Source organism: Oncorhynchus mykiss, chromosome 8 (genome assembly GCF_057628025.1).
Source record: "Oncorhynchus mykiss isolate SJ-2025 chromosome 8, ASM5762802v1, whole genome shotgun sequence".
NCBI lineage: Eukaryota > Metazoa > Chordata > Actinopteri > Salmoniformes > Salmonidae > Oncorhynchus > Oncorhynchus mykiss.
The window spans coordinates 92,040,642-92,062,345 of NC_143029.1; the positions used below are offsets into that span (position 1 = coordinate 92,040,642).

Here is a 21,704-nt window from a genome sequence, read left to right on the forward strand (position 1 = left end):
TAACAATGAAAAACATTTTAATACAAAGAAGCGTCTTTCAAATGACATTTTTTTGTGAAGTGTCTTATCAATATCAAGTTGTATATTTATATATATAACAGTAAAACTATGACTAGTTAAACAAGGAAGGGACTGGCTCTACCCAGTAACACAACTCATGTTTAGTTCTATATCGTTAAGGCAGACAGTTCAGACACCATCCCATTAGAAAAAACATTCTGTTGTCACCCAGTGTCCATTTCCAGAAGTTCCAAATGGCACCCTATTCCCTCTATAGTGCATTATAGGGTTCCTGGTCAAAAGCAGTGCACTATATAGGGAATAGGGTGCCAATTGGTAAATAACCCAGGTCTTCGGACCAGGGTCGTGTTCATTAGTACATACACATGAAAAACATTTTAAAACACTATGCAAAAGAAAACGCAAATATGCGTTTATTATTGTTTCAGACCATTTTCTTCCATTTGGTACCAAATGATTACAATCCAGGTGTGTGTGTGTGTGTCGTGCTGTAACACGTTACTGTGTCTTTAAGGGCTTTTAGCAGGAAGACCCACCCAGGCAAGGTCGGTGCAGCAGGTCGGTAACCAAGACGACACCATGACACCATCGCCACGGCAACTTGATTCTACCTAATAAGGTAACAGGAGACGTTGCAATTAAAAAATAATAACACTTGTTCACTGTGGGAAGGAAAATTAATTTCCAGGACAGGAAGTCTGGTGTCAGATGACGTTGGACAAAACAGGTGGTGGTAGATAAATAAGAAATGGTTTTATGCTAACTCACACATTTGTAGACAATAAGTAAAAAAAAAAACATCAAATATCCACCACTAAAGCCTTATCTAATCATGACAACTCCAACAGGATGTACAGTGACATGGAAAACCACATGAAACATTCACAAGTCTTTTCACGTGTATTACAGGAAGTGCTGGAAAACCACATGAAACATTCACAAGTCTTTTCACGTGTATTACAGGAAGTGCTGGAAAACCACATGAAACATTCACAAGTCTTTTCACGTGTATTACAGGAAGTGCTGGAAAACCACATGAAACATTCACAAGTCTTTTCACGTGTATTACAGGAAGTGCTGAGCGATTACTGCTTTTTGAGTTCAGTTCAGTTTCAATTATAATGTTTTTTTTTTCTTTCAATGATTTATTTATTTTTTAACATCAAATGTATTATCAAATAATAACGTTCAAATTATTCGAGAGCTTTTTAACGCAAATTCCAAAGCCCAAAAATAATGAACATTCAATTGCCAAAACATTTAAAATATTCCAATGTCTCTGTCAGGTCCACATTGGGTCGACATGAATAGAAACATAGGAAATTACTATGAAATAATAAGATATTTCAGTTGTGTATATTGCTTCTTTTTTTATTTGATGACTTTATTATTTTTTAAATCCTCAAAGTTCTCACCTCATCGCTGATCAGACAGGAAGTCAGCAGTCAGACCATCTAACGTTATGTTCCCCAAACTGTACTGTCTGTAGTCATCCTATTTAACTAGGACGCTGCAAAGCTGTCTGACTAAAATAATTTGACTAGTTCTTTAAAGTAGATAAGGCATACTTTCACAAACTGTCTCTGTCCCTCGTCGTTGTGTTGTGAACATTCCTCTCACATGCGTGTGTGTATGTAACGTAACGTAGTTGCAGGTGTAAAAGGACATCCACCCAGAGATCTGTATATAATGACGAAATGCTTATGTCTCCGCCCCTAACAATGGGAGTTGTTGTCCCGAAGGCGGGAAGGCAGGCGACAAGGTTAGGTCCAAAATAACCCCAAAGAAATGTATTGGGCGAGAGTGAAACCTCTCGCGTCGCCTCTTTTTCTCTGATTCGTCTCTCAGCTGGGGAAAAAAATGGCGCAATGGATTGTGGTCATTGTAGTTAATTACCAAGTGTCTTTGCTAAGCTAGGCTGAATATTTGCTGTATGAAAACTACAACTCCATTCAGTTCAACGTCCCACAGAGTTCTTGACTTGATTTCTCCAAACTTCTCTCATGAATGATTTGATTTCTCTCTAAATAAATGGAGCGTTGGGCTCAAAAAAACAAAACAATCTAAATGGAATTCAAGTAATCGAACCGGAGTCCGTCAATAAGTTGTTTAATAACCTCCCCCCCCACCCCAAAAAAAGACATGTTGGTTAATCGCTCAGCACTAATTACAGGTTAGTTCAATAATCGCTTTGAACAAAAGCATCTAGTAAATGGTATATGTTATTATATTTTACTCACGTTGGCTGCGGTGAAGGAGCCGCTAACATGTTATTATTATATTAGTTACACAAGTGGCTATATAAGACCACCAGTAGAGGTATGAATGTCTACAACGCAAATATCTTTAGTTCCACCATTTACCTCAGGACATTGTATTAGTTCTGTGCATCTTCATGGTTGGAGACGACTTGGTTCCATGGTCCACCGCAGCATCAACAGCAGTGTGTTTAACCTCCAACGTACTGAAGAAGTAAGCCTGGATGAAAATAAACACAGCAAATCATTTATTCTGAGAGAACACCGGGGTTCTGCCCCAAATGACACCCCCATTCCCTTTATAGTGCACTACTTTTGACCAGGACCCCCATAGGGAATAGGGTGCCATTTGGGACACATTCGAGACCAACAAGCTAGAGAGGAACAGGGGCTCTGGTCAAAAGTAGTGCACTATATAGGGAATAGGCTTCCATGGGAAACTGGTCTAAAGTAGTGCACTATGTAGGGAATAGGGTGCCATAGGGCTCTGGTCTAAAGTAGTGCACTATATAGGGAATAGGCTTCCATGGGAAACTGGTCTAAAGTAGTGCACTATGTAGGGAATAGGGTGCCATAGGGCTCTGGTCTAAAGTAGTGCACTATATCGGGAATAGGCTTCCATGGGAAACTGGTCTAAAGTAGTGCACTATATAGGGAATAGGCTTCCATGGGGCTCTGATCTAAAGTAGTGCACTATATATAGGGAATAGGCTTCCATGGGGCTCTGATCTAAAGTAGTGCACTATATAGGGAATAGGGTGCCATTTTGGATAAACCTCATTTCCTGTCAGTCTTTTTTTTCTTATTAAGCCCTTCTGACACCCAATCTCTCTCTGTAAGTAGACGGGTCGTTCCACGAAGTCGGTGCCTTTTGCTTAATTTCTGAAGATGATTATTTATGTCTGTCCCTCATTTTAAGCAATTCGTAACACACCATACAAAATGGATAATGGACATCCACAAATTAATACATACCATAGGAAACTTTATTTACAGAGCCTTCAGAAACTTTATATACAGAGCCTTCAGAAACTTTATATACAGAGCCTTCAGAAACTTTATTTACAGAGCCTTCAGGAACTTTATATACAGAGCATTCAGAAAGTATTCAGACCCCGTCTATGTACCAGTCATACCATAGGAATACCATGAATACATAGCATAGGAAACTTTATATACAGAGCCTTCAGAAACTTTATATAGAGTGCATTCAGAAACTTTATATACAGAGCCTTCAGAAACTTTATATACAGAGCCTTCAGAAACTTTATATACAGAGCCTTCAGAAACTTTATATAGAGTGCATTCAGAAACTTTATATACAGAGCCTTCAGAAACTTTATATACAGAGCCTTCAGAAACTTTATATACAGAGCCTTCAGAAACTTTATATAGAGTGCATTCAGAAAGTATTCAGACCCCGTCTATGTACCAGTCGTACCATAGGAATACCATGAATACATAGCATAGGAAACTTTATATACAGAGCCTTCAGAAAGTATTCAGACCCCGTCTATGTACCAGTCGTACCATAGGAATACCATGAATACATACCATAGGAAACTTTATATTCAGTGCATTCAGAAAGTATTCAGACCCCTTGACCTTTTCCACATTTTGTTACATTACAGCCTCATTCTAAAATCGATTAAATAAACAAATATTTCTTCATCAATCTACACACAATACTCCCATATGCAGCTGCCGGGTTACCATGACAACGGTCACAACAATAAGGTCAAAGTTGAATGTCTCTTGCTCCTACCCGGCAAAAACAGTGGCTATATAAAAGGTGAATGCCGACAAGTAAAATGTACAAAATAGAGCTGTTTGAAAGAGACATACTGAGAATCATATGTGAAAGCAGTATATTGGACCATTCCACTACCTAGTTAAATGATTCACAGCAGGTGACATCGTTTGGGTCTTCTGAACAGCATGGTGGAAAAGGAAGTAAGTCTTCTCTCTCTTTTTGGTCTATTTATAAATTATTTTATCATCTTTGACTAAGGTGGTCAAGCTCAACATGTCAACCCTGTTCACTCGAATGAAAGTTGGGATTTTTTTTTTTTTAATCCAATAGTAAATCATTTTTTCTAGGTAACAATTAAGTACCTTACTGTGATTATTTTAAATTACAATGGTCAAAAAGAAACAAAAATAGATTCTTAGTAAAAGAGCAATTTATTAAGCAATAATTTTGCTTGGACTGTCTGGGAGTGCTATGAGTGGGGAGGGGAAAACTGAAAACTAGCTGTTATTGGCAGAGAGATTTGGAACTCTTTCTTATTGGTCTATTAACACATTTACCACCTGGTGATGTCACCAGGCAGTCCAAAACTCCATCCCAACAAAACAGGCTGAAATGTATTTTCAAACAGCACTTACTTTTAGTGTAAGGGCATTATCATAATTATTTTTACAATTTCACAGTATTTTCTGTAGGCTAAACATATCCTCCATGCAGTTGAATGTTGAAAGATATATCATTTTTCTTTTTAGAAGTTTGCATGTCCAAAAAGGCACCCATTTCGTGGAACGACCCAGGGACATGTGATTCTCCTGAGTAGCTAGCTGGCTGTAGTCACACGTCGAAGTGGAATGACTGTCCATTTTCTAGTCAGTCATTGTTTCTGAAAAGCAACCTCCTTCACCCTCCCCCTTTTCTTCCTGCTCAAACTCGCCTGCCTTCCTTCCTTCCTTCCTTCCTTCCTTCCCCTGAGATAAACTAACTAACTTGACTCCTTTCATGCGCTGTCAAGAGGGAGTGTAGCCAAAGATACTATGGTCTGTGGTGTAGCGCTCAGGCAGTTGCCACGCTACAAGGCTCCAGTAGAATAGTGAGTAGGTAACTGAGCTAATTAAGTCATTGTGTGGGCCCCATTTGGAGATGGAACCATTGGTGCAGCCAGGTGAGGTTATGTAAACTGGGTCAGTCAAGTCGGTGATTGTTAAATCAGGACATTGTATTACATGACCAGGAACAACCCAACTCCGTAAGGCTGGTGTCGTGTTCACTAGGCACGAAAAGAAAAAAAAAAGCTGTCTGCACTTGCCCAATAAGAAACACTCATTTTGGTTTTCCATGGTGCACAACGTTTAGAAACGTTTTGCTACACTGTGCCCTAATGAACACGGCCCAGGTGTGTTTTTTCCCCGGAATGTTTACCTTACAACCGAACGCCAAGAGGATGTGGAGTGCCACGATGGCCGTCATGATCGCTATGGCAACCCGGGGCTGGTCGTCACGGACGGCGGGCCAGAAGGTCAAGACCAGGATGGAACCAGAGAGACAGAGAGCCACAACAATGGAAAACCACCTAACGGCCTCGTTCGGGATGATCCACAACACCTGTCAACAACAACACTTGTCAATAACTACAACATTATATAACATTTAAAAAAAAGACTGGAATAAACATGTCCTCAACATTTGCATTGCAACAAAGTAAATGTGACGCTATTGAACCTAATAAAATATAAACAATGCGACATAATCAGACATAAAACAGTGTGATCTGTCATGTCTTACCACAGCAGGTATGTAGACGGCCAGGGAGTATCCGTAGACACAGACGATCTCCAGGAATGAGTAAGAAACTCTGTTCATAACCTTGGAGTTCCTCCAGACCAGCAGGCCCCACAGGGCCAGGGGAACCAGCCACGCATAGCTGTAGATCGCCGTGGCCGCAATGGTCACTGGGAAATAAAAACACACAAGAGAAACAGTAGCAACAATCACATTATTTTCTAAAACATTTACGGGACTTTTTGTTGTGTTCAGTATCTATTTGAGTCTTGGGAAGTGGAGGAGTCAGTTTTATCCTGTGTTTTGTTTGACCCTTGAAAAACTTAAAATGACACTCACCTTTCCGGAACTCTGGGACGTATTTATACTGTGGATTCCCCAGGTAAACCAGGAAGTCAGAGATGTTTCCACAGATGGCGATGACAAAAACCAGAGTAGCACAGATCCAGAAGGGACCTGGAGGACACAGAGACGGTATCAGTAATCTGTAGTATTTGACGATGCATCACGGCCCGTTTCAAATGCTGCTTCCACGTCCCTGAATCCACTTGACGAGATTGAATGTTATTCTGCCACTTGTTGAATGCCCTCATCAAGACACAGGTGCCATTATACACTCAGTGTTATCCACAAGTACATAGAGTAGCCAGACAAATAGAAAAAGTAGCCAGACTGGTGCCCCTCTGCGTTTAAAATGTTTTGCAGAAGGAGCTCTATGTTGGTGGCCTCTGGTACATTCTTATGCCTTAATTCCATCCGAAATACACAGCAAAATTATTGAATACTTTATCGAGTTTACCTCTCACATTGACAAAAATGTGTTGTGGTATTGTCAAGAAAGACATGACTTTACCATTGAAATTAGTGAAAATGTTCGGTGTGTGTTGTTTTGGTCTAGGACTAGACGAACAAAACTATTTAAACTTTTTTTTAACATTGAATCTTGTCTTCTCTTGAGATTAAAGTCTCATTTATAGTCTCCCTGCAAGATATTAATTGCCACAATTATGTTTTCTCTTCAAATTATGTATTTTATTAAAACAGAAAAATTAAGTAAATATCCTATATTATCTTGAAAAATTAATTAAAGGATTTGTTTTTCCAGGTTCGCGTTTATACACAGTTTTTTCCAGGTTTTCACTCTTTAAAAATCACACTTTTTTAATAGAAAAACAACATAATTGGATGTTCTAAGCCCACAACAATGCTTAAAACTCATTAGAAGACGGCTTGTTAATTCCAGTGAGAACCTAGCAAGAGGCTGTTAGCGTGTTTTTGTAGAACACATGTGATTGTAGAGTAAAAACAAACACTGGAATGATGTTTGTCCCCCATGTAGTCTCTTTCACTTCCTCAAAATCCCCAGAATGAATCTAAGATACCTCAAGAAAACTGTTATTAATTTACGTTTTGGCCAAGAATGTTTAAGTCGCGCAATTTGACATCTCATTAAGAAAAGTCGGCAAGTATGTTTTAGTCTCTGGAGAGACATTAAAATAGCTGTGCAGCGATGCTCACCATCCAACCGGACAGAGCTTGAGAGGATCTGCAGAGAAGAATGGGGGAAACTTCTCAGGCAGCATCATACCCAAAAGACTCGAGGCTGTAATCGCTGCCAAAGGTGCTTCAACAAAGTACTGAGTAAAGGGTCTGAATACTTATGGAAATGTGATATTTCAGTTTAATTTTTAATACATTTGCAAAAATGTCAACATTTTTAAAAATGTTTTATGCTTTGTCATTATGGGGTATTGTGATGTCATTATGGGGTATTGTGATGTCATTATGGGGTATTGTGTGTCATTATGGGGTTTAGGATGTCATTATGGGGTATTGTGATGTCATTATGGGGTATTGTGATGTCATTATGGGGTATTGTGTGTAGATTGATGAGGGGGAAAAAACGATTAAATCCATTTTAGAATAAGGCTGTAATGTAACAACATGTGGATAAAGGGAAGGGGTCTGAATACTTTCCGAATGCCCTGTATGAGATCAATTTTATTCAGTCATTTCGACACCTTTTATAAACTAGTAAACACTGGCTGTTCAGCTGCAAATCAGCACACAGTAAATAGCACCATGACTCCACCTGGCTGGCTCTGTGAAACACGCAAAAGAAAATCAATTCATGTGTCAGAAAACAATAATTAAGTTGTGGATTTTTAGCATCATCGTTACCACATGGGACGTCATGCTCTCTCCCTCCTCTGTGTAAAGAAATTCTACTGCAACCAATCACAACGCACACAAAGTGTACCGGGAGGTGGGACAGACCGCAGGCTACGTAACCATGTCAACGATCGCTTCGTGACTGAGAGGCGCCTATCCTATCAATAGATTGGTAGAAGAATCGTTCATTGTAGCGAGAGTGGGATCGACGGACTAACCAACAAAAAAAAAAAAAGTTTAATTAACAGTAACCTAGTTTATATGAAGTGGAAAAAGTAGACGGCTGAAAATAAGTCTCTAAGTGGCTGATTAGCCGACAGCTGGCGCTAACGTTAAACATTTAGGTGAGGATAACAACACTTCAGGTCATGACTGGTAGGAAGGATGCATGCTCACCATAAAGATCAGGGTTGTTGCGGATGTAGAGATGGACAAAGTTCTTCCCTGGCCATGGCAATAACGACCCCAGGATTCTCTCTCTCACCTAGAGGAAACACATTACGACAAAGTCATTACAACACAGAAATATAATAAATACATGATTACAAACCCAAGGCGGACGCCTATCCTGTGCAGGAATGGAAAGGGCACACAGGGCATGGGGCCTCCAACTTTTTGTTCTGTTTTTGGGGTTATGGGTCATCTGGGTCACCTTTTTGGGGTTATGGGTCACCTGGAGGTCGTGGGCCCCCTTGATAGCATATGTGTAAAAATGCAGGACAACTAAGAAAACAGTTTTTATTATTATTTATTTTTTTAAATCTCTCAGCCTCAATGCCAAATGTGAACAATAGCATGAGACAAGCTATAAAACAACACATTTCTCTCTCTGACCTATGCCAACAAGTGTAGAATTGCAGGAAATGTGCTTTTAAACTGCAACATTTTCTCTTCGCCTCATGACAAAATGTGTAGAATAGCATTATAAAAGTGCAATTCTTTCTACACAAACCGTGTGTTGAAATGCAGGAAGTTAGCCGTTTACCCCCGCAAATAAAAATCAGGTCCTGATCCAATGTAACTTAATTCGTTCTTAAAAACATATTGAAAATGTCATTACAAAAACATTTATTATGTTTTCAAAGGCCTATTTGTTTGGCCGATTCAATTCAGATGAACAGATGAAGTACCTGGTGTGTCTCTACGTCAAAGAATCTCTGATAATATTCAAAGGTCCAGAAAGGAGCACTTCTCTTCTGCCCAGACAACAGCTGTAGGAAAAGAAATCGTTATAAAATACAGGTTAGAACTCACATCAGGTAACAAAACAATCACAGAATCATATTAATTATCAGAAACATCAAAATGGGCTTTTATATGGCATGAGCTTTATTTTCTGAACCAAACATGGACAACATCTGGGCTGCAACTAAGTGCTTACCGACTACAGCCTATATGTTGGCAATGTTACGTTATAACGTGGTAAACTACACTATATATACACAAATGTATATGTACACCCCTTTCAGACACACCCGTTGCTGACAGGTGTATAAAATCGAGCACAAAGCCATGCAATCTCCATAGACAAACATTGGCAGTAGAATGCCCTTACTTAAGAGCTCAGTGACTTTCTACGTGGCACTGTTATAGGACGCCACATTGCCAACAAGTCAGTTCATCAAATTTCCACCCTACTAGAGCTGCCCCAGTCAACTGTAAGTGCTGTTGTTGTGAAGTGGAAACGGATAGGAGCAACAATGGCTCAGCCGTGAAGTGGTAGGCCACACAAGGTCACAGAACAGGACCTTGGAGCACTGAAGCGCATAAAAATGATCTGTCCTCGGTTACAACCAACAATCACTACCGAGTTCCAAACTGCCTCTGGAAGCAACATCAGCACAAGAACTATTCGTCGAGAGCATCACGAAATGGGTTTCCATGGACGAGCAGCCGCACACAAGCCTAAAATCACCATGCGCAATGCCAAGCATCGGCCGGAGTGGTGTAAAGCTCACCGCCATTGGACTCTGAAGCAGTGGAAACGCTTTCTCTGGAGTGATGAACCAAGCTTCACCATCTGGCAGTCCGACAAGACGAATCTGGGTTTGGGGAATGCCAGGAGAACGCTACATGCCCGGATGCATAGTGCCAACTGTAAAGTTTGGTGGAGGAGGAATAGTGGTCTGGGGCTGTTTTTCAAGGTTCAGGCTAGGCCCCTTAGTTCCAGTGAAGGGAAATCTTAACGCTACAGCATACAATGACATTCTAGACCATTCTGTGCTTCCAACTTTGTGGCAACAGTTTGGGGAAGAAGGCCCTTTCCTGTTTCAGCATGACAATGCCCCGTGCACAAAGTGAGGTCCATACAGAAATGGTTTGTCGAGATCAGTGTAGAGGAACTTGACTGGCCTGCACAAAGCCCTGAACTCAACCCTATTGAACACCTTTGGGATGAATTTGAACGCCAACTGCAAGCCAGGCCTAATCGCCCAACATCAGTGCCCGACCTCACTAATGCTTGTGGCTGATTAGAAGCAAGTCCCCGTAGCAATGTTCCAACATCTAGTAGAAAGCATTCCCAGAGGAGTGGAGGCTGTTATAGCAGCAAAGGGGGGACCAACTCCATATTAATACCCATCATTTTGGAATGAGATGTTCAACCAATAGGTGTCCACATATTTTTGGTCATATAGTGTATGTATTTTTCTGACCTCAGTCTTGTCGTCATTAGCCAATGGGTCATTGTCCTCTTCGAAGGATGTCACCGGTGCAGATCTCCTCTGTTTCTGAGGTTTGTGACTTCCTGCCCCTGTGTCCTCGATACTGATGGTAGTCGCATCTCCGTTCCCTCCCAAATGGCTCTCAGAACTGTCAAATTCTGATTCAGAATGTTAGTAAAGAGAAAGGTTATGACAAAGATTCTGATTCAGAATGTTAGTAAAGAGAAAGGTTATGACAAAGATTCTGATTCAGAATGTTAGTAAAGAGGAAGGTTATGACAAAGATTCTGATTCAGAATGTTAGTAAAGAGAAAGGTTATGACAAAGATTCTGATTCAGAATGTTAGTAAAGAGAAAGGTTATGAGATTCTGATACAGAATGTCAGTAAAGAGGAAGGTTGTGAGATTCTGATTCAGAATGTCAGTAAAGAGAAAGGTTATGACAAAGGATCTGATTCAGAATGTTAGTAAAGAGGAAGATTATGACAAAGATTCTGATACAGAATGTTAGTAAAGAGAAAGGTTATGACAAAGATTCTGATTCAGAATGTTAGTAAAGAGAAAGGTTATGAGATTCTGATACAGAATGTTAGTAAAGAGGAAGGTTGTGAGATTCTGATTCAGAATGTTAGTAAAGAGAAAGGTTATGACAAAGGATCTGATTCAGAATGTTAGTAAAGATAAAGGTTATGACAAAGATTCTGATTCAGAATGTTAGTAAAGAGAAAGGTTATGAGATTCTCATTCAGAATGTTAGTAAAGAGAAAGGTTATGACAAAGATTCTGATTCAGAATGTTAGTAAAGATAAAGGTTATGACAAAGATTCTGATTCAGAATGTTAGTAAAGAGAAAGTTTATGAGATTCTCATTCAGAATGTTAGTAAAGAGAAAGGTTATGACAAAGATTCTGATACAGAATGTTAGTAAAGATAAAGGTTATGACAAAGATTCTGATTCAGAATGTTAGTAAAGAGAAAGGTTATGAGATTCTGATTCAGAATGTTAGTAAAGAGAAAGTTTATGAGATTCTCATTCAGAATGTTAGTAAAGAGAAAGGTTATGACAAAGATTCTGATTCAGAATGTCAGTAAAGAGAAAGGTTATGACAAAGATTCTGATAAAGAATGTTAGTAAAGAGAAAGGTTATGACAAAGATTCAGATTCAGAATGTTAGTAAAGAGGAAGATTATGACAAAGATTCTGATTCAGAATGTCAGTAAAGAAAAAGGTTATGACAAAGATTCTGATTCAGAATGTTAGTAAAGAGGAAGATTATGACAAAGATTCAGATTCAGAATGTTAGTAAATAGGAAGATTATGACAAAGATTCTGATTCAGAATGTTAGTAAAGAGAAAGGTTATGACAAAGATTCTGATTCAGAATGTCAGTAAAGAGAAAGGTTATGACAAAGATTCTGATTCAGAATGTTAGTAAAGAGAAAGGTTATGAGATTCTGATTCAGAATGTTAGTAAAGAGAAAGTTTATGAGATTCTGATTCAGAATGTTAGTAAAGAGGAAGATTATGACAAAGATTCTGATTCAGAATGTTAGTAAAGAAAAAGGTTATGACAAAGATTCTGATTCAGAATGTAAGTAAAGAGGAAGATTATGACAAAGATTCTGATTCAGAATGTTAGTAAAGAGAAAGGTTATGACAAAGATTCTGATTCAGAATGTTAGAAAAGAAAAAGGTTATGACAAAGATTCTGATTCAGAATGTAAGTAAAGAGGAAGATTATGACAAAGATTCTGATTCAGAATGTAAGTAAAGAGAAAGGTTATGACAAAGATTCTGATTCAGAATGTTAGTAAAGAGGAAGATTATGACAAAGATTCTGATTCAGAATGTTAGTAAAGAGAAAGGTTATGACAAAGATTCTGATTCAGAATGTTAGTAAAGAGAAAGGTTATGAGATTCTGATTCAGAATGTTAGTAAAGAGAAAGGTTATGAGATTCTGATACAGAATGTTAGTAAAGAGAAAGGTTATGACAAAGATTCTGATTCAGAATGTTAGTAAAGAGGAAGATTATGACAAAGATTCTGATTCAGAATGTTAGTAAAGAGAAAGGTTATGACAAAGATTCTGATTCAGAATGTCAGTAAAGAGAAAGGTTATGACAAAGATTCTGATTCAGAATGTTAGTAAAGAGAAAGGTTATGACAAAGATTCTGATTCAGAATGTAAGTAAAGAGAAAGTTTATGAGATTCTGATTCAGAATGTTAGTAAAGAGGAAGATTATGACAAAGATTCTGATTCAGAATGTTAGTAAAGAAAAAGGTTATGACAAAGATTCTGATTCAGAATGTAAGTAAAGAGAAAGTTTATGAGATTCTGATTCAGAATGTTAGTAAAGAGAAAGGTTATGACAAAGATTCTGATTCAGAATGTTTGTAAAGAGGAAGGTTATGAGATTCTGAGTCAGAAAAAAATGACTAATACCACCATCTATTGGGCACAACCTGGTAATATCAGGATTTTTGAAGAAATTATTTTTTTCAAAACTATTAAAATATTGTCTCTCCTTTTGGTTAATTACTCACATTTTATGCACTGCAGTGATAGCTAGCTGTAGCTTATGCTTTCAGTACTAGATACATTTTTTGATCCTTTGATTGGGTGGACTTGTCAGTTCATGCTGCAAGAGCTCTGATAGGTTGGAGGACATCCTCTGGAAGTTGTCATAATCACTGTGTAAGTCTATGGAAGGTGGTGAGAACCATGAGCCTCCTTGGTTTCGTATTGAAGTCAATGTACCAAGAGGAGGATGGAAGCTAGCTGTCCTCCGGCTACACCATGGTGCTACCCTACAGAGTTCTGTTGAGGCTACTGCAGACCTTCATTGAAAAACAGTGTATTTTAATCAGTTATTTGGTGACGTGAACATATTTAGTATAGTTGTATCTAATAATAATAATAATAATAACTTTTTAACGCTTCACTATTTCTATTTTTATGAAATTCTCTAAAGAGGATGGTCCTGCTCTTCCTCCTCAGAGGAGCCGCCACTGACCTGAATGGCTTTATTATTATAATAATGTATACAGTCTATAAGACTGAGCAGCAGTGGTGTCATGCTGTATCTGAATGGCATCACAGGCTATAAAACACTCACCTTGAAATGTTAAGAGGAAATCGCTGTTAGCCGCCATGTAGGAGACTAATCAAGAGTCTGTGGAGACAAACAAGATTAGTGTCAAGATACACGCTTCTCCATAGAGATCCATTACGCTGGTGGCACTGTAACGATGCAGGAAATGTGGATAGACTTGTTCAATGGGATTCGATGATCATCACTCAGTAGCTTTTTCAGAGGATAGAGGTTGACAGGCTAACAATACCATGTAAACATATACAGTGTATAGTAAATGTAAGTACAGTTTTGTTTGTTCACTACGATTGAATGCAGATGATAAAACTAACTCAGCACTGCTAGCTCAATCAGCGTCGGTCGGATCAACATTTACAGGATGGGTACCCGGAGGAAATTGGGGGAGGGTCATGTTATTTCAATTTCAGTCAAGGGAAGGGTTTAGTATTATTTTAATCTGGTCCAGGGGAGGGTCATGTAATATTTTGTGTTTTAAATATATCTATTTACACACACACACACACACACACACACACACACACACACACACACACACACACACACACACAGTCAAAAGTTTGGACAGCTACTCATTCAAGGGTTCTTTATTTTTTCTATTTTCTACATTGTAGAACAATAGTGAAGACATCAAAACTATGTAATAACACATATGGAATCATGTAGTAAGCAACAAAGTGTTAAACAAATCAAAATATATTTTAGATTCTTCAAAGTAGCCACCCTTTGCCTTGATGACAGCTTTACACACTCTTGGAATTCTCTCAACCAGCTTCATGAGGTAGTCACCTGGAATGCATTTCAATTAACAGGTGTACCTTGTTTAAAGTGGAATCTATTTCAACCAGGAGAAAAAGGTACATTTGCAAACCGTAGCCGTGCTTGATGCTTTACACCGCTGAGAAATGTGGGGTTGGAAAGTCTCAAGTTTAGACAAAGAACACCGGATCGAGACAAAACTATCGATGGCTATGTGAATGCATTAAGAGAAACTATCGATGGCTGTGTGAATACATTAACAGAAACTATCGATGGCTGTGTGAATGCATTAAGAGAAGTGGAACTATCAATGCCTGTATGAATGCATTAAGAGAAACTATCGATGGCTGTGTGAATGCATTAAGAGAAACTATCGATGGCTGTGTGAATGCATTAAGAGAAACTATCGATGGCTGTGTGAATGCATTAAGAGAAACTATCGATGGCTGTGTGAATACATTTTTTTATTTTATTTATTTTACCTTTATTTTACTAGGCAAGTCAGTTAAGAACAAATTCTTATTTTCAATGACGGCCTTGGAACAGTGGGTTAACTGCCTGTTCAGGGGCAGAACGACAGATTTGTACCTTGTCAGCTCGGGGATTTGAACTTGCAACCTTCCGGATACTAGTCCAACGCTCTAACCAGTAGGCTACCCTGCTGCCTCTACACTCTAACCACTAGGCTACCCTGCCGCCTCCACACTCTAACCACTAGGCTACCCTGCCGCCTCTACACTCTAACCACTAGGCTACCCTGCCGCCCAAGAGAAGTGGCTACGTCATGTGAGATGCTCTGGACTCAGACATGTTGAGGGAGCAGCTAGTGGAAAGATGTGCAAACAAAAGCCTGAGATTCATTTCTCCAGGCAGAAGGATTAACACTACTAGGTGATCTCACCATTGCTACAATATTTGAAGCAGCACAGGCAGAATCAGAAGTGCTTTCTGATCATTTTGGCAAGGCTAAAGACAGTCATGTTATTTTACTGGAGGACGTGTAAATACTAATAAACGGAGAGGCAATGCACGAAATGGAAACAAAAGCACCAACACAGCTAAATGCTTAAACTGTAAGAAAACAGTCAATTGTGTTCCGTAGAGAAAACAGTCCATTGTGTTCCGTAGAGAAAACAGTCCATTGTGGTCCGTAGAGAAAACAGTCCATTGTGTTCCGTAGAGAAAACAGTCCATTGTGGTCTGTAGAGAGAACAGTCCATTGTGTTCCGTAGAGAAAACAGTCCATTGTGGTCCGTAGAGAAAAGAAAGACCATTGTGGTCCGTAGAGAAAACAGTCCATTGTGGTCCGTAGAGAAAACAGTCCATTGTGGTCCGTAGAGAGAACAGTCCATTGTGGTCCGTAGAGAAAACAGTCCATTGTGGTCCGTAGAGAAAAGAAAGACCATTGAAAATAACAAAATCAAGGTGACAAAAATAAATAGAGACAAAGCTAAAAGTGACAACCCAGTTAGAGCTGTGAAGGAACCTGAATCTGACTCCAGTTTCTCTATTCAATCTATCAGGAAGGAAAAGAAACAGTGCAAGTCAATGGACAATATCTGAAAATGATCCTTAATACAGTCAGTGGAAGGAATTTCATCGGAGAAGCCCTGTTCAAGAGAACGTTTGCAGGAATGGAACTTAGAGAGTAAGAAAAAGCGCTATGTTTCTGCTCAGACTACTCCACTACAATGTGTAGGTTATTTGAAAGCAGAACTTTTGAATAAAAGTGCATCGACATACCAGATATTGGTGCTCAGAGGAAACGTAGAAGCATTGATAGGAAGGAAAATATGTTTTGACTTGAAAATACAGAGCACAAGAGATAATGTCAATTCAGTAGAGCAATCACCGGGCATATTCATGCAGCTAGCACAGGAATAGGAGTCCCTTTTCCAAGGACTTGGACATATCAGTGGATACGCTCACAAAAGGTACGGTGAATGAGCAAATAGTCCCTGTAGCTCAAGGCCTGAGATGTGTTTCCTTATCCAATGCTGGAAGCTGTCAATCAAGAACTGGACTAGATATTAGATGATGACATCATACAAGAAGTGAATCAAAGATCAGAAAGGATTTCCAATATTCTCCACATTCCAAAGAAAGACAAAAGAAGTCAGAGTTTGTGCTGACTTATGAGAACAAAGCTGTCATAGAGAACGACACCAAGTTCCCACAGTAGACAGTATACTGCAAGCATTGCAAGGAGCGAAAGTGTTCGCAAAACTGGATGCGAAAAAGGATCATGGCAAGTTGAACTAGCCTCAGAGTCAAGAAACCTGACAACATTCATCATACACAGTGGATACTACAGATTCAAGAAATTTCCTTTCAGATTATCAAGCGCACCTGAGGCATACCAGAAAGACATGGACTTTATGCTATGTGGATTAACAACATTCAAATCAAATTGTATTGGTCACATACACCTGGTTAGCAGATGTTATTGCCAGTGAAGCGAAATGCTTATTGAATTCTAGGTCAGGTGAACAAAAGGACTTGAGTTCCTGTATGTTGCTAAAATTACACCATGATTGTCGTTAATCATGAAACCTACACCCCCGCCCTTCGTCTTACCGGAGAGATGTTTATTCCTGTCGGAGCGATTCACTGAAAATCCGAATTCTGACAGCATGTCCCAAGCTAGCCATGTTTCCGTGAAACAGAATCCCAATCCCAGATATCTCTTTGGGAAGTAACTCTTGCACTGATTTCAGCGACTTTGTTAACTGGGGACTGGACATTAGCGAGTAATATACTGGGAAGCGGTGGGTGCGCTTCCGAAGCCTCACTAGAAGACCCCTCCGGCACCCTCTCCTCCGACGGTGTTGTTTTTGGTCGGCCTCTGGAATCAGTTCAAATACCCTGGGTGGTACAGACAAAGGATCCACTTTGGGAAAGTCGTATTCCTGGTCATTGTGCTGGTAAGTTGACGTCTCTCTGATATCCAATAGTTCTTCCCGGCTGTATGTTATAACACTTAAGGTTTTCTGGGCAATACAATGCAAGAAATAATACATGAAAAAATATAGAAAAATACTGCACAGTTTCCTAAGGACTAGAAGCGGAGCTGCCATCTCTATCGGCACCATTTTTAACAGTAGTGATTATTGACACAAACCCAGTAGGACTTGAAGATATATTGCTACAGCAACAGAAAATTAACAGAACAAGCCAATTGCTTATGCAAGTCGTTCACTGACCTCTAGAGACACAAGATATTCTCAGATCGAGTGAGAAGCTCTTGGGTGCGTAAGGGCAATAAAACACTTCATAACTTTTATATATGAAGGCCAGTTTATACTACAAACTGATCCCAAACCACTGATCTACATGTTGGATTTGGAGGCAAGTCGTGGACAAAAGTTTTGAGAATGACACAAATATAAATTTTCACAAAGTCTGCTGCCTCAGTTTGTATGATGGCAATTTGCATATACTCCAGAATGTTATGAAGAGTGATCAGATGAATTACAATTAATTGCAAAGTCCCTCTTTGCCATGCAAATGAACTGAATCCCCCAAAAACATTTCCACTGCATTTCAACCCTGCCACAAAAGGACCAGCTGACATCATGTCAGTGATTCTCTCGTTAACACAGGTGTGAGTGTTGACGAGGACAAGGCTGGAGATCACTCTGTCATGCTGATTGAGTTTGAATAAAAGACTGGAAGCTTCAAAAGGAGGGTGGTGCTTGGAATCATTGCTCTTCCTCTGTCAACCATGGTTACCTGCAAGGAAACACGTGCCGTCATCATTGCTTTACACAAAAAGGGCTTCACAGGCAAGGATATTGCTGCAAGTAAGATTGCAACTAAATCAACCATTAATTGGATCATCAAGAACTTCAAGGAGAGCGGTTCAATTGTTGTGAAGAAGGCTTCAGGGCGCCCAAGAAAATCCAGCAAGCGCCAGGACCGTCTCCTAAAGTTGATTCAGCTGCAGGATCGGGGCATCACTAGTACAGAGCTTGCTCAGGAATGGCAGCAGGCAGGTGTGAATGCATCTGCATGCACAGTGAGGTGAAGACTTTTGGAGGATGGCCTGGTGTCAAGAAGGGCAGCAAAGAAGCCACTTCTCTCCAGGAAAAACATCAGGGACAGACTGATATTCTCCAAAAGGTAAAGGGATTGGACTGCTGAGGACTGAGGTAAAGTCATTTTCTCTGATGAATCCCCTTTCCGATTGTTTGGGGCATCTGGAAAAAAGCTTGTCCGGAGAAGACAAGGTGAGCGCTACCATCAGTCCTGTGTCATGCCAACAGAAAGCATCCCGAGACCATTCATGTGTGGGGTTGCTTCTCAACCAAGGGAGTGGGCTCACTCACAATTTTGCCTAAGAACACAGCCATGAATCAAGAATGGTACCAACACATCCTCCGAGAGCAACTTCTCCCAACCATCCAGGAACAGTTTGGTTTATGAACAATGCCTTTTCCAGCATGATGGAGCATCTTGACATTAGGCAAAAGTGATAACTAAGTGGCTCGGGGAACAAAACATCGATATTTTGGGTCCATGGCCAGGAAACTCCCCAGACCATAATCCCATTGAGAACTTGTGGTCAATCGTCAAGAGGCGGGTGGACAAACTAAATTCTGACAAACTCCAAGCATTGATTATGCAGTCAGGATGTGGCCCAGAAGTTAATTGACAGCATGCCAGGGATGATTGCAGAGGTCTTGAAAAAGAAGGGTCAACACTGCAAATATTGACTCTTTGCATCAACTTCATGTAATTGTCAATGAAAGCCTTTGACACTTACGCTATGTCTGAGAATTCAAAGACTTGGACCACAAGATTGAGCACATCAAGGGAAAAACAAACGTTGCAGATTCCCTATCTCGCTTTTGTTATATAAGTATTCATACACATAGCTCATATAAACAAAGACATTCCGTCGTAAGAACACATACACCCAGCCACAAGACTGACCCCCTCTATTGGTCGGATGCTCAGGATAGGCTCTGCTGTGCACCAATGGGGCTTCTGCAAGGCCCGCCTCCAACCCTCCGACCAGTCAAGAAGACCGAAACGACAAGACTCCACCTACTTTATTCTATGTATAAAAATGAATGTAACCGTTGTATAGGGTCTCTTTTTCACCTGACTCCTTGCAGAGTTATATGAACTAGATCCGTGCACGTAAAACTGCAGAACAAGATATCTCTGACTCATTAAAACTGTCTTCTGTTACAACTGAAATCCACTCTGTCCAGCGTCCGTGATTGGGTCTCAACTCTCCAGTATTTAAACACTAACACTTTCCCTATCCTGAAACTGAAGAAAATGGATATGTTGATGATTATGTGCAGAGAGTGCTTTCAGTTAGCAACCTACCTGCATTGACAATCAAGGATCTGAAAGAAGCAACAAAACAGGATAAAAATTTGACAAAGTTGATTCAAACTGTGGAAAGGAAAAATGGCCATATTCAGTTCCAGAGGATCTACATACAACAGAATGGACAACACATGACGTATTCTAAGAGGACACAGGATTTGTGTTACCAAAAACATAGACATCGCACACAAAACTCATCAAGGAATGGTTTGTACAAAACAGTAGCAAAGAAGCAGCACTTTGATGCTGAAAGACTGATAAGAAATTGTACGGCATCTGTGCTAAACCAGCCACTGCACGAAGACCAACCACCAAGACACTGCATTAAACTAGGTATTGACTTAGTGGGATCCATAATGAATGCATCATTACCGTAACTGACTATTACACCTGTTATCCAGAAGCTGTTGTCATATCTGACATGTCTTCAAGTACGGTGTCTTTGTGGGTGTTGGGTACCCCCTAGAGGTGGTTATAGATAATGCCAGACAATTCGTTGGACAGACTTTTGAAAACTTGTTGACATTAGAGCATCGCCATATTATCCTAAGAGCAATGGAAAAACTGAGCGATTCCATTGATATGTGAAGAAAGCAGAAGAACAGCCAACAGTGAGGGGAAAAGCCGGAAAGAGGAGCTACCAAAAATGATTACCCTTGCTAATCGCCTCAACGTGCTTCAGGGGAAACACCAGCCTTTCTCATGTTTGGAAGAGACATTCAAACAAAGTTGCCAAGTATTGAGACGTAAAAGGAAAAAGACAAAATCACCACAAAACCCACAAACAGAAAATGAAACAATACGCTGACAAAACAAACAGAGCCAAAGAACACAACTTTGATGTTGGATATTATATTATATTGGTATTATATTATATTGGTCGACCTCTATTGGATATAATTGTGTACATTGTAAACATGGAGAATGGAAAGTTGCCACGTTCCGAGACACAGTGTTACTGTGACAAACCTCATTTAAAGTAGTGAGCACAGAAGATGGAAAGATAGATAGAAAGCCAGCATGGTTTAGGGACATGGTAATGTAAAAAGGTCTGAAATCAAAATAATAATAATATAAAAGAAGATTTGTATCAAGGGTTCCTCAAATGTTCAATTTGACTGTTGAATAATGATGGAGAATAAGAGCACCTCCTCCCAGCTGCCCACTGCAATGAGGCTAGGAAACACTGTCACCACCGATAAATGCACAATAATTGAGAATTTCAATAAGCATTTCTCTACAGCTGGCCATGCTTTCCACCTGGCAACCCCTACCCCGGTCAACTGCCCGGCACCCTCCACAGCAAACCGCACAAGCCTTCCCCATTTCTCCTTCTCCCAAATCCAGTCAGCTGATGTTCTGAAAGAGCTGTAGAATCTGGACCCCCTACAATTCAGCCGGGCTGGACAATCTGGACGCTCTCTTTCTAAAAGGATCTGCCGAAATTGTTGCAACCCCTATTACTAGCCTGTTCAACCTCTCTTTCGTATCGTCTGAGAACCCCAAAGATTGGAAAGCTGCTGCAAAGGGGGAGACACTCTAGACCCAAACTGTTACAGACCTATATCTATCCAATCCTGTCTTTCTAAGGTATTTGAAAGCCAAGTTAACAAACAGATTACTGACCATTTCGAATCCCACCGTACCTTCTCCACTATGCAATCTGGTTTCAGACCTGGTCATGGGTGCTCCTCAGCCACGCTTAAGGTCCTAAACGATATCATAACTGCCATCGATAAGAGACATTACTGTGCAGCCGTATTCATCGACCTGACCAAGGCTTTCGACTCTGTCAATCACCACATTCTCATCGGCAGACTAAACAGCCTTGGTTTCTCAAATGACT

General features: G+C 40.0%; 1 protein-coding gene across 2 annotated transcripts in view; it reads right to left on the minus strand.

Moving 5' to 3' along the window:
* yipf1 (Yip1 domain family, member 1) overlaps positions 1-21,704 on the minus strand; it is a 24,123-nt gene continuing 2,419 nt past the window's right edge. For both annotated transcript variants that reach the window (XM_021614191.3, XM_021614193.3), the window contains exons 2-10: positions 13,763-13,819; positions 10,635-10,801; positions 9,111-9,191; positions 8,377-8,464; positions 6,148-6,264; positions 5,812-5,978; positions 5,449-5,631; positions 2,385-2,499; positions 1-632 (exon numbers count right to left, since the gene is read on the minus strand). In XM_021614191.3, the coding sequence (XP_021469866.2) occupies positions 2,386-2,499; positions 5,449-5,631; positions 5,812-5,978; positions 6,148-6,264; positions 8,377-8,464; positions 9,111-9,191; positions 10,635-10,801; positions 13,763-13,799 (954 nt within the window). In that variant the 5' untranslated portion in view covers positions 13,800-13,819 and the 3' untranslated portion in view covers positions 1-632; position 2,385. The remainder of the gene's footprint in view (positions 633-2,384; positions 2,500-5,448; positions 5,632-5,811; positions 5,979-6,147; positions 6,265-8,376; positions 8,465-9,110; positions 9,192-10,634; positions 10,802-13,762; positions 13,820-21,704) is intronic.